The following is an 18,539-nucleotide window of genomic DNA, read 5'->3' on the forward strand; positions in this document are numbered from 1 at the left end:
AAATAGACCCCATAATGTGAACTGGGAGCAATACAGTGTATTTAAAACATTTGTGGTGATGGGGGTGTATTTACACATTACACTTTTTAATAACATCACCAGCATATATTATTGACTATTTTATCTGTAGGGGCCCCCACAATATTCCATACTGGAAAATTCATGTTGGTTAGCCAGGGTCACCTAATCCAGGCGAGTTACTTTCCGGAACATTATTTTAACCAACACTTTAGGACTAGCAGTAGCAGGTAGGGAAAATGGCTGCAAATTGTAACTAAAGCTGGGTACACACACTGGAGCGATATGTCGTTTCCGGCCTAAACGGAACAACGTATCGGCCTATCGCTTAGGATGTACGGCCAATCTGTGTGGTCCATCGGTCGTAGCGATATCTTCCGCTCGGCCGAGCTGCACGGCCAACTCGAAGATACCGTATGAAGAGCCATGCAAGGCAATGGAGGACGGAACAAGGGATCGTTCCGTCCTTCATTACATCGTTCCGATGTGTACCACGGATACGATATGTTGACCCGTCTGCCACCATATTGTCTGGGTACACATCGCCTAGTGTGTACCCAGCATAAAAGGATTCAAAGCCAACAATCCCAAAACGACTTCTGTAAGAATCATTTTATACTCAGACCCTAAAGACGAAGAAATCCTATTTACGGTACTCAATAGGGGGAAGAAAAATGCTAAAGTGACAGCGAGGGAGGAACGTTGCACAGGAACGTCAGCGATTACCAAGGTCACAATGGTAACACTGTATAAGTTACTGTGAGCATGTACACAGCACCTCATTATTCCTTTCATTGAGGGTCATCCAGTATGACAATGATCATGTGGGAAACGGTCAGCGTTTTTCTTTTACACAATGTTAATTTATAAACAGGAATTGTGTCTCTAATTTGTTACTTAGGCAAGCATAGCGTACAAGAGATGGCATTATGCAGTTGTCTATGCACAAAAAAAAAATGAATGTAAAGATTTTCTATCTCTGCTAATTACAGCTATACTAATCTATTGCTCAAATTGTACCCGAAAACTCCACTGACTCATGATCATGTCCCTGGCAATGGTAAGAAGAGACTTGGCGCCTCACCAGCGAACTGAATTGGGCCTCCAGTTGCAGATTTGACATGTATACAAGGCATGTTTTTTTCCCCTGTCTCTTTTCCTATCCCACACTCTCGTTGTAAAGTAGGCTAATTGCTGGATCCGGCAGAGATTAGCCACAATGTTACCTGACAATGGACCTCACCGACCTGGGGCCTTTGGGAAATATTTTTTTTTTTTTTATAATTTAGATCACTTCGCCCAAGTCCATCTAATTTGTCTTTGTCTTAATTTAGTGTTTTAATATTGTAGTCAATAAACAATGGGCTGCTACCAGACAAGATTACACCGCTGATCTGAATCGCATACCCACTGCAACAACATAGACACCTATAAAGTTTCAGCAAGAATACTGTAAACAGAGTATCCATGTACACTGTCCTACTGCTAGTGTGTAACACCTGTACAGCTGCACAACTGCGTCCCCTGAATACTTCCATGTCTGCTTGGGGGAAAAAAAAAAACAACAACTTATAATAAAAATCTATTTAGCCCAGGAAGGAGGAGGGGATGGCAGATTTCCAGCACCAATTCTTTGCAAAGCAGAAAATTACTGATTCACTAATACCTCATACAGCTCACATCTCTGTATACCATTTGTTTGAGCTAATCATTCAAATGTAAAAGGTCTTTCCCTATTTATTTTAGGTACACATAAATGCAGCTTATATCAGAGGGGCCTTTATCTACAAACACTGCTGTCGATAGACTTCCAGAAAGAAATAGCTGTATTGACCCAAAACGTTGAACTAGCCCCATTAAGCTCTAGCACCGCTGTAGGCAGAACAGCAGTGAGCCAATTTGCATGAAAATTGCCTGGACTCCATTCTGCCCTCAATTACATAACTCCGTTCCCTTTCAAAACAGTAGCCACATCCCCCGGTTAGGTGAAAAATTATGTCAAGACTGATACACACAGAAGAAGTGAAGAAGGATTTTTTAATCCCACTTCACCCCGGAGGCCTGTTGGCTCACCGTGTGTGTTAAGCAACTGGAGTCTAATTGGAGATTTCATGCTGGATCTGAGAAAATCTTATAGAGAACAGAATTAAACCAACATGTCTTTTCTGTACATTCACCGCGCACTGGAGCCCCTACCGATGTTATTAATTCAGCACAGGGACAGGAGAATGGGACTCTCTAAATCTCAATCAATCTGTTAACAAAATATCATTTAGAAAGTGTAAATATATACATTGTTATAGGCGCTCGTACTGGGTTTACACTGAAAGCGACAGTGTCACAAGAGTCTCAGTTGCTGTTGGTTCGTCTACACGGATGTTTTTTTCCGTTTTGCTAGCAGCAGTTTCGCTAAGCATTCATTAACGTACAGGAGCTTTTAGTTTCATTCTTTTTCCTTTTTTTTTATAGTTTCTCAGAGTAAATAATGATCGACCCTGCGGGGTTAGAAATAAATAGAAAATTACTTTGCTTGTAAGAACAGGGCATGGAAAGAGGTGTATTTCTGCCCATAAGCAGAACTGTACGCCATGAAAAGGTGCAACCATATTGGCGCATAAACCTAACCTACCACTAGTCATCATTAGTGCAGAATTATACTTACCCTATATAAATTGCAAAAGTTAAGCCTCCAATCAAACATTTTTCTCTTACATCCTCCTCAGAGCCTTACTGACCATTGCCTATAGGATTACACCCCCTTTACAATCCCAGCCCTGCACCAAGTGTTGATGCGATGGAAATGTGTACGACTTTCCATCGCCCGTACTTGCGTATCCCTATTTTGGAGTTCAGGCAAGTTACGCTCCGCAAATGGGCGTGCGTTCAAATCTACGTCAGCCCCAGTGTGTTTTACAGTGTAAATGCACACGAGTTTGTTTAGCATCCATAGGAGGCACTTCATTAATACGGTCAATGCACAGAACGAATAACAGTGTTGAAAAGAAAACATGCGATGTGTCCACATCCTATAGCTAGTGAGGCTCATACTGTTTTGTGGGGGCTACACAGATCCTAAGCTTCAGGAAAAGCTAATGCACCTTTAGAGGAAAACCAATCATAAAGCTACTGCTGGGACTATTGCTCTTCAAAAGCAATGAAAGCACATTTTCCCCAGCTCCTTATAAAATACTGGTTATTCCTAGACCTGACGGACCGGCTCATGCATTCTATATTATTTTGCCCAACCCTATGCAAGTGTAAAACTGGAAAATGCATGAACATATGTATTACACATATGTTAGTAGCAATTATTCCTTTTGCAATCATAAAGCAAGATATTTCTCAGGGCGCATGACACCTGATTAGACTCTGTCACTATAAACCATTTTTTTATGGCCGCACCAAATGACAAAATCATTTGAACAGACCTCGTGTTTTGGCTTAAGTACCAAATAGATTGCTGCTGAGGGGAATTTGGAGCAGAAAGATTAATTCTAGTGCACTATGAAATCAGTCACTGGATCAACAATTATGCACAGAGATAAAAGGTCATGGCTTCCTTGGCCTTTGTTCATTAACCCCTGGTGCCAAAGGTCAAACTTAACAACCAGGGTGATTTGGTGTGAAAAGTAAAGCCGACTGCTAAAGACAAACGGCAAGCTGCCGGACACACGGGCATGAGAAACACATCTCTGCGATTACATCCGGACATAACAAGCAACTTTATTTCATTTTATTCTACTAGAATATGATCCCAAGGCATTACATCGAAAACATCTCTATGGTTCTAAGTTACAAAGTGTAATGGAGGCAGCCATTTTCAGCCTCAGCGACGCCACTGGCTTTCAGCGAATAAATAAGCTGCAGGCTTATAAATACCACTTCCGCCCACAAAATGGCTGCTCCCATGCTCTCTATTGCTATCTTTGCAGTCATGTAACAAAACAGTCCTTATACAATACACAGGCGATAAAGCCCTTTACAAGGTCTATTTATATGTTTATTTGTCTATCTTCATCCGATTTCTTCCAAATTTAGAATCCACATGAAAAAACAAGGAAGTATTTCAACAAAACTGTACAAAAATGGTGGAATACCTTAAATAAAAAAAGACAAAAAAAAAGGACTATACCTGGGGCACATCCACTGATATAAATTATCCTTTAAATTATCTTGGTGTTTTGTGGCTTTTTAAAAAATACTCAGAATCTGGCTTTGTGACTTTCTAATGTTGTGTAACGTTACTTAGAATCCCCCTCATGACTTATCATAGTGTATATTATCCATATACTGTTACATACTATACGTACCCATATACTGTTACAGGCACCGTATGACTAACACCATTGATTATACAAACAGGGTGTGACATTGTGTTTGTATATTTAAGTATTTAAAAAAATAAAATGACTTACCATTTAACATCAGAAGACTGTCTGTTCCTGGATGTGGGTAGTTCAATCGACCTAAGAAAAAAATAAAATAAATGTACAAAAATTAAAAGTAACACATTTTAGGTTAATAATGCGTGTTATGAATCCCGCAAACTAATACATAGCAATGTCTAGCATCTACAGTATTTAGGTTAAAGAGTTAAGGAAAGATCCATGCAGCACCTTTGGGGAGGTTGCCCCCATCGCACAGCCCTAGTTACGTCCCTGGTAGCCCAATAGGATAAGCGTTTTGATTCTGGCCGCAGACTCTCCTGAAATGTGCTGACCTCTGTGCTCTCCCTCCCGCTTCCAGAGAATCTATACCCTCTCTATACTCCGAACAGCAGGAACCTTCTGATGCTGCCAAGAAACCAACAGGCAGAAACATAATCCACGCACGTTTTATTAAGAAAACATTCCCCAAACACTGTTCTGTGTATTACTGCCCTGAACAGAACATGCTGGTGACGTTATGTATTAAGACAGATTTTATTTTGCGAGCCATGTCTAGTGTGCAGCATAATTAAAAGCCCAATAGTAGCACATCTATCAGGCTCGTTATATCACTCAGAGGATGGTATACATACAAGGGACCTAAAAATCTATACAATAAGCTTATAAGCTGTGTCCCAGCTCCGGAAGGCATGAGCGGTGGAAATTGTGGCACGTGGGTCTCAGTTCTGTGTCAGCAGGGTAAGACACAGCAACAAGGGGGGGGGTAAATTCTTCAGCCTATAGCGACCTAGGCTAGGTCCCATTACTAGTCTGTAAATATTGGCTAATGGGGCCCCATACATCTGCAATGTACTGCCCCAATTCCCCATTCTGACTAAAATGTGATCGGGTACAGTTAGACAAGGATTTTTCCTATGGTTTTATGCAGATCCGGCGATGGGTCGGCGATCGATGTCTGCGGGTCAGCGGCTTTGATCGCCGTTCAGAAGAAAGGGGAATCGGGGGTAGATATATGGCCCACATAAGTCCGTTCTGTCTCGGACATGCTCAGTAGGTGTCAGAACGCTCCGATAGTGACGTAACTGACAGTGGTGAGACGGGTCACAGTTAACACCAACTGCCAGTAAGTGTAATGTACAGATGCAGTCGCACTAAAAAGCCCCTCTCAGCGGGCCAGGTGTCTTTTTGCCGAAAAGGTGTCTAAGGCCCGTATTCAATTAGAAGCGAAAAGCCGAGATCCGCTCAAAAGTATCGCTGATTGCGACTTTTCGCCAGGCGGAAACTTATCTCCGTATTCAATTCCATCCGCTTTTCATGTACGTGGAAAGTCAATGCAATATAATAGGCGAAAAAGATCTGGCTCTGAATAACAGGAGAAAAGAAGTGCATTTTTAATTTTGGGGTGCAAAGTTGGGAAACCACTCAGAACCCTTGGGATAGCTCCCCAAAAGGATAACTACGACAAAATAATCCCTAAAAAAAAAAAGTACTTTGAATTTGGGGGCGAAAAAGCACAAAGTGGGGGGACAAGTTTGCAAACTAGCGAAATAAGGTTCTGGGGGTGCTCTAAGAAGGGGTCAAGTGTTTTTGAGGTTGCAGGTGCTTTTAAGAAGGTGGAAATTCGCATTTTTTTTTAAATCTTCACTTTATAGACATTTAAAGATGCTTGCACCCATTTTCAGGTACCCCAAATTTGACAGGACTACTTATTTTGTCCAAAAAATACTTGTGCATTCTTCACCACTTGTACAAAGACACGAATTAGTGGCAATTGTGCGAACTTAAGTACCCCAAATAGTGTTATTAGGGCTACTCGGGCACTTCTACAACGTTCCCCAATGCTTCAGCATCTTTTCGGGGGGGGGGGGGGTGGGTGGCATGCTGATTTCCCTGATTCCGATGCCACTTTTCGCCTGTTCTGACTCTGCGTGATGCCGTTTTCGCGTCCTTTCGAATTGAATAGGGCGAATAGTGGGTGCGCGCACGAAAAGTTTCCGCAGCTAAAATACGCGATGTAGGCGAAAAGTCCGGCAGGCGAAACTATCACATACGCGAAACTAACTGAATACGGGCCTAAGTAGCAATGCGATGAGACTAAATCAGCACAGTCTGCCGGTGCATCCTAGTCGCATCGCGACAAACGCATTTTTGGAAGAGAAAAAAGAAGCGAGAGTAGCACGGGACATGGCAACTCCTTTGCACCAGGCAAGTTACGCAGCGTGGCGTATTGAGGCTAGATGTATGAGGATACATATGTAACTTTTACTTATGACGGGCATACACTGTCCGATTAAAATCTGATGGACAAACAGACATTTTATCAGACAGTCTGTAACCCATCACATATTGTGGTCATACACTGACATACAATGGAGCTTGCAAGTTATCGGATCTTTCGGACATGCTGAATCATGTGGCACAACGAATGGACCGATAATTTGTGCCCATTCAAGCGAAATACATTGTATAATTATCTGACCAATCTGCTGTTATCTGGCAGATCGGTCATATAATTGTACAATGTATGCCCAGCATAAGTAATGCTGGGTACACACTGACCGCCACATTGGACAATCAATTGATCGGCCAATGTATCTGCTGCCCGTCGGCCTGTGTGTACCCGCGATATGTCGGTGAACGTCAGTGTTCACAAACATATCGCACTGGCTGTGCTGCACAGCCGATGGACAGATGTATCTGCAGACCGCCCGTACACACACAGCGGCAGCCGCGGGGAGGGGGGTGGAACATGCCCCCCGCCAGACACGCCCCCTGGTTGCCGGGACCCGCAGCCAGACACCGATGATGGCCATTCAGTGTGTATGAATGACCATCATCTGCAGATATATCTGTCAGGTGTGTACCCACCTTAACAGTGTTTTTGCTTATACCTTTAATTAGCACCAATCTACAGAAACAATGGTAAGATGGGAACATTCCAGGAAGCAATTTCAGAAATGCTTTGTGAAACAATGTAAAAACTGTCCGGAAAGTGATCGGCTCCAATCATAAAATATATCTCACGCTTCAGAAACAAACACACACACACACACACACACACACACACACACACACAACTCTAGGCCAGCTTAACCAAGCCACTCTACCTTCCCTAATAACAACCAATTATTCGGTCGCATACTTCTATATGGGCACTTTCTCCTGCCAGTGAAGCATGGGACGAGGACGCGGGATGGAGGCAAGGCGGAGCAGAGATGGAGTTGGGACAGAGGGTGGAGCTGGGGCAGGGGCAGCATAGAGGATGGGGGGTGGATGGAGGCAGGAATGAGGCAGACATAGACCAGTCATAAGACTGGTCTTAAAACTACTAAATATAAATGGATAGACCTTGGTGGATATACCAGGCCACTACAAATAATGGGAGGCAGCCATTTTGTGGGCTGAACCAAAATTTACGGAAATAAAATCCATCAACTCACTATGAACTACTACTCTCACTAGGGGAGATGTAACAAACCTTCGAGAGCGATAACGTGGGGATGTTGCCCATAGCAACCAATCATCTTCTGTCATTTTATAGACTGCTAGATAAACAATAGCTTGACGCTGATTGGTTGCTATGAACAACTTCAGTCCCTGTCAAATCGATAGGCTTCAATTCAATCCATAAAATGTCCGCTTGCACTGGGCGTAGGCAATAGATGCACACTGAAGAGTTACCCATCTGGTGATTAGGAGAACATGGTCTACTGAGGTAAAGGTTTACCAGCCAAAGTCAGAAGCAAAATATGGACATGAGCAATCCCGCAGAGCTGTGTGGGGTCAACGGATCTTACAACAAAGAAAAAAAAACGAAAAAAAAAAAACCTAAAATAAAAACAAGTTAAGACGTCCGTTTAATTACGCATTAAAACCTTGCAGCTGTAAGAGTGCAAATACATCTCTGCCATATGGGAAATGAAGTAAGTCTGTAATCAGGGCCGTAGCTAGGGTAGTGCGGCCGGTGCCATCGCACAGGGCACCACAGGGCAGGGGGCGCTGTTTGGGCCTGTCCATTTTCTGTTTATTATCATTCTTGCTTGTAGCTTCCTCTTATTTCATCCCCAGCATCTCCTGGCCTCCCCTATCTCTTCCCTGGCCCTTCCCCATGAAGCCATGGCCCTTTTTTGGCTGCATTATGTCCATTTGAAAAATGAGGGGGGCGCCAATGCTCTTTCTGGCACAGGGCACCAAAAAGTCTAGTTACGGCTCTGTCTGTAATAACCGAACTTGACAGACATTTGCTTAACAAATGCTTTTAAACCTCTCATAAACTTGCCATAGAAATGTAATGTGCCCATTAACCACGTGGATCTAGTGCCTGGCGCCATCGAAAAATACGTGCCAACTCTGCAGTAACCTATAGCAAACCATAAAAGACCAACATCTCTCTTGCCTACACTGCAGTAGGTCGCTACAGGTTACTGCATAGCGCAGCCTGCACATATTTGGCTAAATAGGCCAGACAGACTACTAGGCCGTACTGTGATTTAGAAGATCAGTTTCAGTACTGGAGACAATATTTTGCATGTGCACATTATGTTTTTTTGGATTTCAAACTTCCACTTAGTCTAATAAGACCAGTGACAAACTCCTACACAGTGCGTTGCTAAATATAGCGGCAACTATTAGATGTTTCCTGAAATTAGCACATTCAGTTTCTGTTTGGGTTGTTGCATCTGAGTGGAGTGTGGATTTAACACATGCATAGATCCTGGGGAATACTGCATAAATACGCAACAGTGCCATGACGACTACGCCAAGTACACCAGAAACCGCTTTTTCATCGGATATTCTAATTAGTGTACAAACTCTGCTCTAAAAGAACACAGTGTGGAAGTACAGATGAGTCCAGTTACATTGTGGCTGATCACGCCACAAACGTGCGCTCGCATTGCGCCATGCGATTCCCTGCGACTTCATATGCTACGGTACGCTATGGTGCAAACTGCGATCGCACCAGTCATTCCTATGGAGGCACGGTTGCGTACACAGTGCGCATACCCAATCGCGTGCGTGTCTCACGCTATGCGAGGCGCAATTTGCCGCACCATCGGCCACACTATAGCTGAGCATATCTGTAAGTAACAATGCTGTATTCCACAGATTGCACATAACTAATAAAGTAGAAACCAATCTATCGCATGGCATGAAATATCTTGTTTCTGTCTCACTGCTATGTCAGACAGGTTTATTATAATTTTGGGCTTCCACTAACCACTAACTACGTTTTTCATTTAGAGTAAGATCTTGTCTATATTATACATTGTTTTTCTTTGGGTAGGTTATGGAACCCTGCCAGATGCCAGATACACAAGTATTGCTAATATTGGCTTAGGTGGGGTATTCAACTTGCAGTCCCCCAGGTGCTGTGAGACTACACATCCCAGCATGTCCTGCATGAATTTTGCCATTAGTGTATGCTAACTGTGGCAGCTGAAGGGCCACATGTTGAAATGGTAACTTGAAACAACTTCGGACCTAGACAAAACATATTACATACAATGAAACTCCGTTTCGTACATCACCCTCTACATAACTCATTCCCCCTCCACTTGTCTCATCCTCCCTTATTATTCACTCCCCCCCATGTAATTCATTAGTCTTCCCCTCCTCAGTCACTTCTTATCTCATATACAAGTAGGTAGGGGATTGGGGAGGAAAGGTCTCCTACGCAGAGGAGCAGAATAATGTGTGATGCCTGGGACATGCTCACTGCCTGTACCACAAGGTGAGAAGCTTGGAGTGAGGTGGGTGGGGAAGGAGAACAGGAACACAGAAGTGCAGCAGATGTGGAGCATGAGGCAGCTGGGATGGTGTCTGGATATTACTGGGAGGTACTGGCGGATTGCGACCCCCATGTCTCTCTACGCCCTGATTTGGACTCTCTTGGTTAACCAGGAGAGAGACATAAAAACAAGTAATCTGGGCCGTAGCCAGGCGCCTAGAATATGTAATGGGTGACTCAGCTCTGTTGAGAGGCAGTAAAATGTGTTGGCAGATATATTAAAGTAACTGGCCTAACATTGGGAGGTGGCAGGCTTTATTTTCAAGTTCTGCCATTGTATTTATTACCCTGACGTGGCACAGCCCAAAATAGCCAGATTTACAATAAGTCAATGCATAAAGTTTATCCAGTGAGTGACAGCCAGTTCATAACACTGTTTTTGAAAACAGAAGACAAGGGTTGTCGTACGTCACAGCTACATGCCAAAGGCAGCGTAACTGCCATGGGATCACATTTCTACTAGTTCTTTTAACTGACAACCGGGAGTCAGAGTTCCGAAAACATGGTTACAGATTACAACGAAAAAACGGATTAAGCCTTCAGCAAATCATGCTTCACATCCTTACCACGTGTTACACAGCATGACCTAGTAGCTGCATCCCATCTCTTCTTCCATTCCACCCAAAGGGGTCTATGTACTAAGCCTTGGAGAGAGACAAAGTGAATGGAGATAAAGTACCAACCAATCCCCATCTACTTTCACTCTCTCCAAGGCTAAGTACATAGGAAGCACAACTAACCACCAAATTCTAAAAACGTAAGCTTTGATTTTCAGCCTCCCATTTGCGGTCTTCACTATGAAATATTTACCACCCCAAAATCAAACACACAGATCCCACATTAGACAGTCTTATAATTGTAGCCAAGCATACTGATCATAGAGCTAGAAGGTACAGCATGGCAATTATCTCCTATTAAACCTGTTATGACCATCACTGACTGACTCCATCTTGAACCCGGAAATCTAATTCTACCAAATTGGATACTATAAAGCTTTAACCCAGACCGTAGTGTCTGCACTGCCCACTCATGGAAAGCGTAGCCCATCAAAGGACGGGTCAACCATTGGCACTTGCTATCCCAGTGCGTGTGCTTATTCCTGGCGCAATGCGCAGTTGTAGGTTTTATTTCCATTGCTCATGCAGTGTTTTGCAGCTGTATCCACTACACCCATCCGCAATTAAGCTTGTGTCTGACGCCATAGCAGCCGCTATATGAAAGCACCTTATAAACTGCGCATTGAACAGGCCGTCTGTAAAACACGGAGGAAACCGAAGAAATCATTCTGAAGTGTTATTTACTACAAGCGTTATCCATTGACAAGAAATCCACGTTGGACAGTATGAATAGTGTAGGGTACTGTATACATCCTGCCGGGGGAGGGGGGAGTCGGCCCAGGGCGTACCAAAAAAAAAAGTTTGTTCTGTGTGCCAAGACATACACTGAGCAATAGAGGCACAAGATGCTTAGTCATAGTTGAGAGGGGAAGCGGCTTCGCTCACACACGTGCTCCACATTCCAATCACTTTCTCTTCAGCTCGGCCACACCACACACAAGATGCACTGTCCTAGCTTGTTATGATTATTCCACTTTAGAGGGGAGTTATTATTAAACACAAAGACTTGCTTTCTTCTACCAAAAGAATGTCAGCTTAGGAGTATACACATACATTCCCAGTTAAAACAGAGCTGGCCAACGACATTGCAAATGTTATCGTTTATGAATCCACATCTTTTTAAAGGCTCTCCAAGACAGAAGGGCTACTCAATGGCCGGGGCATTTAGTTCACCCGCTGAGAACAAGCCAAGCCTTTCAGAGCCAGGCGCCGGTGGCAGGAGGGCATGCGCCGGAGTTTGGTTGTCGCTCATGAGAACACGGGTGAGGACATTAAAATGGCACTAAAATTGAAATCATGTGTTTAGTGGGTTTTATTTATTCAATCACAAAACATGTATTGATGCGAGTGCAAAAGACGGGCGTTTACATAGAGCGAAATTAAATATTTGCGCTCTCAGATTAAGTGGAGTAGGAGCTGCCATGATGATCTTGCGGACAGTGAGTGGTCCGTGCATATAGTTTACAGTACCAAAGTAAAGTGTGCAAAGATAGAGATGTTCTGCTGAGACAGCCCTTTGTATCGAAATGTTTCACATAAAGATGGATTAAAAAAAAAAAAAGAAGGTGTTGACCTTTTATTGATTAAAAAAAAAAAAAAAAAAAACTTTGACCTGAGTTTTGGAATGGAATTTAATAGACATATGGTAATAGGTGGTGATAAACCTTTCAATAATTTTTTATATTAGTAAGTAAAGAAATATTTATCCTCTTTCAATACATGTAAAAGGCCAACCCAACATTATATTGTCCCTTATCATTTGTCCAATGCAAATATTTTGGAACAAACTTATAAAATATTTTTAACTAGCTTCTATGATGCTGCTAGGAAGGTATTTTGCATAACTTGCCAGTCAGTATAAATCCATTGTCAACTTTCTCTTCCCCAGAATCCCTTTAATCTTTTCCCAGAGCTCTCCTGTCAATCAACTGAGGTCTTTAAATCCTATTACAATACAAAAGACTGGGGGGTGCAGTGCAGTGGCAAGAGATACATGGGACATCATGGGGGCAGGGTATGGTACCATGGGGGTATGGCCAGGTCCACAATGGGTCTGAAACTACGAGAGCTGACAAGAAGGTGGCAGACAGCCTAGGATTCTTTATATCCTTCCTGTACAGAGGCATGACAGAATTATATCTAGTATATATATTTCCTTGTAGTATGTACAACAAAATAAGCAGCAGGCAGGGTTGAGGTTAGTGTCCCTTATTAAGTATCCTTCCTGAAGGCAATGTATAGTTCGTTACATCTACTTCCACACAGGTAAAAATACAATTCTGAAAAAAGCAACTGTATTTTTATCCCTACCCCCTTAGTGTATACTTTCATGCAAAGGAGGGTAAACTTAAATGGACATTGTGACTATCTTAAGGTGCCCCATCCACTAGACGATTAAGTTGAGCGATTGTACGATAACGATTGTTCAATCGTTCATAAATCGTTTGCAAAAATGTCTAAAACGACCAGCAATGCGTGCTCCCGCTGGTCGTTTAGACTTCTATCATCGTGCAAACATGCTGGGCAACCTGATGGTAAAGTCAAATGATTGAGGAGCTTGCATTGAACGACTGCTCGTTCAGTGCGGGCTCATCACAGACTGACAAACGACGGCACGATTACAATGTCGTAATTGTGCAGTCGTTTTCATGTCTGCTAGTGGATGGGCACCTTTACTTTATGCGAGGTCCAGTGTACTGGAGACTGGTGATCGCTAGGTGAGCTCGTGTCTCTCCACATCACCACAAATAACATTAATAATTCAGTAACACACAAGATATGTAGGGGCGCGTCTCGAAAACATTTGCAACTTTAGGAAATGGGAATTTGGTGGAGTATGTTGCACATCACATTCCCCAGTCTTGAATCATTCCTGTCTTGCAGGATTTTCCTATGGTATTTTATTTTAGATCAGTGTCTTCAAGGCAAACAAATAATAAAAAAAAGGTTACTTTTGGTTACTGGGCAGACAAGTGCAAGTTCTAACCCTACTTCACAGTTCCTCTAACCCTTTCATTGCCGCAGCCAAATTCCATAATAATGGAGTGCATGCATCATATTGTATCTTCTTACAGTTACTATAAGGTGCTCTGCTAAACAATAACGCTCCAAATTATGGAAAATTCCCTCGTCTGTGTGTACGCCCTGCACACACGTCGTCTAGGGTGTACGCACCTAAAATCAACCTGGGTTTGCCTTTAAACCAATTGCCTTTAAACCAATTGCCTTTAAACCAATTGCCGCTTTAAGGGGTCTATTTACTAAACAGTGTTAGAAGACAGAGTGAAAAGTGATAAGGTGCCAGCCAATCAGCTCCCAACTTCCATCTCACAGGCTGTGTTTGAAGAATAACAGTTGGGAGCTGATTGGCTGGCACCGTATCACTTTTCACTCTGTCTCCTAACACTGCTTAGTAAATAGTCCCTTAAGCCTCGTGACTATCTCGCAGGAATCACGTCAGCTCCTGAAAATTGCGGGCAATTTCATTTGGCCCCATGTCTTATTCCCACAAACGCGTTCCTAAATTTATCCTCTGACGCTGTCCTGGGGCAGAAGCATACAGGGTATTTGTTTGTCTGATTACTAAATCCTGGCACAACGGATTACCATGCATGGTAACTGGGTCAGGATACACAAGTCTCTGAGCAAACGCTAGTTAATAGCTTATAGCATGCACTGCAAAAAATAAAAAATTAAAAATATGCAGTTAATTGTTAAGCTCAGCGATTGGATAGGACTCAAAAATAAAGGTGATGTGGGATTTCTGCCTCGCCACCAGATTTAAAAACCGCTGTACGATTTCCCATGTGTTCAATCCACAGAGGGTTTGTCATAGATTAAAGATGAATACATTGCAACCTTTTGCATGCAATTTATAGGCACAAATGAGAAGGTGTTCTCTGCAACTTTATAGGGCAACAAACATCGACACATGACTGTGTACTCACCCTTTAAGGGATCGTGTTCAGCTCTCATTATTTCAATGAGGGAATTTTCCAATGAGTGCATATTCAAACTGTCATACATTCTGCTCCGATCCTACAAGAGAACAAGGACAGACCTGTATTAGGGCTTGCTACAGAGTCCTTACAAGCAGCGATACTTTGCTTTAACTTTTACTACGTAGCTTTTTGAGTGAGTAAAACGCATGGGGATGTGCGAGATTATATATGAAATATTCCTAAACTGCGTAGGTTTGCTTTTAAGGATACGGTGTCTGTAGTGATGATGCATAAACACATAAGCCGGTAAATGTTGTGTACACAGTTGTGAATTTGTGGTATACAATACACAGGAGAGCCATTTAATGGCAACTACCAGGTGAAGGATGTGGAATTTAAAACATTGTTCGATGTCAGTTGGCATCAGCTAAAATTAAGATATCATTATGTATGTCATAGGGTTGGGTACGGGAGATAAACACTCAGTATGTGTAGAGTCAATATGTCGACCTCAAAGCGCCAACGCGTTTAATGCGCTTAATGCGCTTTACAGCACCGTGGGGGGGCTATAGCTTTATACATGCCGGCATGTTTAAACACCCGCATGGGTAAAAAGCTGAAAAGAGCATTAAACCCATGTGAGGATGCCTGAGCCATTATTGTGAGAGTGACATACTCACTGTACACATAGTAAGTCTTGAACTCATGTAAAAGGTATACAGACACCCTGAGAATTCATCTATCGCCCTGACAACCCAGTCTTAAACATTCAGCATTCTTACCAACTGTCTCATTATGGGCGGAATTCAATTGTTTTCACGGCCTGCATCTCCCGTCTAAAGTGACAGGAGATCGCGGGCCGCTATGCAATTGTTCCAGATTTTCGTGCTGATTGCGCCCAAAGTGGTCGGGTTTAGCCGCGTAAAGTAGCTAAACCCGACCAAACTGTTGGGCGAGATCGCGAAAAGTGATGTTTGGGCGCCCAAACAGGTCACTTTTCGCACATTTCAGCTCTCATCCCCCAGGGGCTGCGAGCTGAAATGTAGCGCTGGCAGCTGATCGTGCCCCACAGAAGCAAGAATTGAATAGCTCCGTCGGGCGCGATGGGGGCAGGAATCAACTGAATTCCGCCCTATGTCTTCATTTAATTAGAAGCCTAAACAATTGCAGTGCCTGATCTCTCAAGCTGCAATCCCACTCTCATTTCTATCTAATAAAAAGAAAATTGCAAGTACCCTTAAGGAATGCATCATCTTCTTTTCAATACCTCTCTGGAGGATAAACAAATATGGCTTCCACAATTTCTCAGCATGGGGTGGGGAAGGATGTCTGAGTGCATAGAGCAGACAGAGCATCAGTCTGTGAAGAAGACAATGACTGGCAGCATTTCATTAAAAGACAGAGAGGGGGAGGGATGTCACCACACAGACAGAGCTAAAGAGCATTCCAAGTACTCTATGCTCACTACATCATGTTCCATGTTATTTTGGTTGACATAGTGTAACCTAAAATGGTGGTGATTCGGTATTAGCAATTATTATTGGCAGTCTGAAGTAATCAACCAAGGAGATAATATTAGTAAGATGCATTTTATTGTCTGCCATGGTAATATGTAAAAAAAAAAACAAAAAAAAAACTTGTATATAGATTTATTGAATGTATGCATTTAAACTTCCTTAGAATATAATTATGTTGATTGTTCAGGCTACCTCTATGCATGTGAACCTATGGACCAGTTCAGTGTCCCTGGAAATTATTTTCCTATCATAGTAGTTATGCATGCAAGACCTCTGACCACAGGGAAGATAAGTAGTCAGTCTGCTGTACACTCTAGCTTGGAAAATTCCAGTCAAATAGAAAGCTGAATAATACATTAGGAGCTAGTTACGAAAGGTCTGTTTACGGTAAAGGAACACCCATGTGAAGCTACTATTACACAAACATATTACAAGGTGGGAGGAGACATTCAAAGTGGAAATAAATTGCACACTGAAAGAGGTACACACTATTAATGGTAATGTATAGTGGTATTGTAGCGTTAGGAAGAAAATCCCAGCTGTCGGGACGACGCTGATCAGAACACCGACAACGCATTCCTATCCCCCCCCCTTCCTTAGTGCCTAAGCCTAACCTCCCCCTCCCAGCACCCAAAACCTAACACCCCCTCCCCGGTGCCTAAACCTAACCTCTTCCCCTAGTGCCTAAACCTAACCTCGCCCTCCCCGCACCATAATCCTAACACTCCCTCCCCGGTGCCCAACCCTAACCCTCCCCATAGTGCCTAACCCTAACCCCGCACCCTAACCTCCCCCTAACACCCCGATACTCACCTTCGGGATGCAAACGGTTGGGATACTGGAGCCGGGATCCCTACCTGTCAGGATTTCGGCACCGGAATTCAGATAGTCGGCACCCCGCACGCCGGGATGCCGACTACAGCCCGTATTGTAAATGTAATTGTGCACCTAAACAAAGAAAAACATCTAATCTAAGAAATCCATTTTATTAATTAAGGCAGAGGTTCCCTAACACGGTCTTCAAGGTTCCCCAACAGTTCAGGTTTTAGAGATATCCATGGTTGACCACAGGTAACTTCATTAGTACCTCAGTATATTTGATTTTACCATCTGTGCTCAACCATGGCTCTCTCTAATAGCTGAACTGTTGGGGTGCCTTGAGGGCCGCGTTTGGGAACCTCTGTATTAATGCCAGAGACCCAAACTTAGTGTTCACTATATACGTATCCAATGCGTTTGCAGCAGTAAATGCAAGATTCTGAAATTAGCTCAACCGAAATACTAGTATCAGTGTTGGCAGGTAGCCAGGGCTGGCTCTAGGGGTGTTCGAACAGGGACGCCACCCCACAGAGGGCGCACTCCTCCCTAACATCCCGATTTCAGCGAGACAGTACTGTCTCGCTGGTCAAATCGGGAGGTAGGGGACCTCCAACGGAGTAGCTGAATGGATGCTGTGCGCATGAGCGCGGCATCCATTCAGTGTCGGGAGAGGGCTAGGGGAATCCCAGCTAGTGACGTGCTTACCCCCAGCCTGACGTTATTTGGAGGCGTGCCATGCGGGCACACCTCCAAGTATCGTCACATAGGTGGCATGGCCTATAATTAGACCATGCCCCCCATTTTCCACAGGCGACTGGGAGGCGCTATTAATAGAGCCGGCCCTGCAGATAGCTATATTTTTGGATTTACATGCACACCCAGATTATATACCTGCCTACTTTTGAAAAAGCATTTCAGGGAGATTGTGAAAGCAGCACCTATGAGCGCTGCGGTAAAGGTAGGCGTGTACTGCTACATCTGAGAGGCGTGTCATAAAATTTACTTACATCTATATAACTGGCCACGAAAAACCTTATATGAAAATGCATGTAGCTATAGAGATCATTGTGCCTTATAACCAAATGCAGGGAAATGGCATTGATAATCCCATTTGAATGTATATATCTCCGATTTCTTTATTTAATGATATCACAGCTACACAATTGAGGCAAGGTGTAATCAGGGAGATTGCTAGAGCCTTCAGGAAGATTGGGGTTGGGTAAGGGATGCCGTTGCTCAGGAGCCCAGTGGTCATAATCCCGACACCTGTCGCTAAGTATCCTGACACTACCCCTAAACCTAACCCCTAACCTCAATACTTACAGTTGGGGATGCCGACGGTCGCGCTGCAGGCGCCGGGATTCTGATTAGTGACAGGATTCCGGCAACCGGGATATAAACTACATCTCGGAGATTGCTATTATTTCAGGGAGTCTCCTTGACAATCAGGG

The 18,539-nt window shown here is 43.4% G+C and overlaps 1 protein-coding gene across 4 annotated transcripts in view; it reads right to left on the reverse strand.

The window, feature by feature from the left end:
- CPEB2 (cytoplasmic polyadenylation element binding protein 2) overlaps nucleotides 1-18,539 on the reverse strand; it is a 100,646-nt gene that overhangs the window by 41,972 nt on the left and 40,135 nt on the right. For all 4 annotated transcript variants that reach the window (XM_088482996.1, XM_088482994.1, XM_088482995.1 and 1 more), the window contains exons 3-4: nucleotides 14,759-14,849; nucleotides 4,434-4,484 (exon numbers count right to left, since the gene is read on the reverse strand). In XM_088482996.1, the coding sequence (XP_088339122.1) occupies nucleotides 4,434-4,484; nucleotides 14,759-14,849 (142 nt within the window). The remainder of the gene's footprint in view (nucleotides 1-4,433; nucleotides 4,485-14,758; nucleotides 14,850-18,539) is intronic.

The sequence above is a fragment of the Taudactylus pleione genome, unplaced genomic scaffold (assembly GCF_031769625.1).
Source record: "Taudactylus pleione unplaced genomic scaffold, aTauple2 ptg000302l, whole genome shotgun sequence".
In the NCBI taxonomy this organism is placed as follows: Eukaryota; Metazoa; Chordata; class Amphibia; order Anura; family Myobatrachidae; genus Taudactylus; species Taudactylus pleione.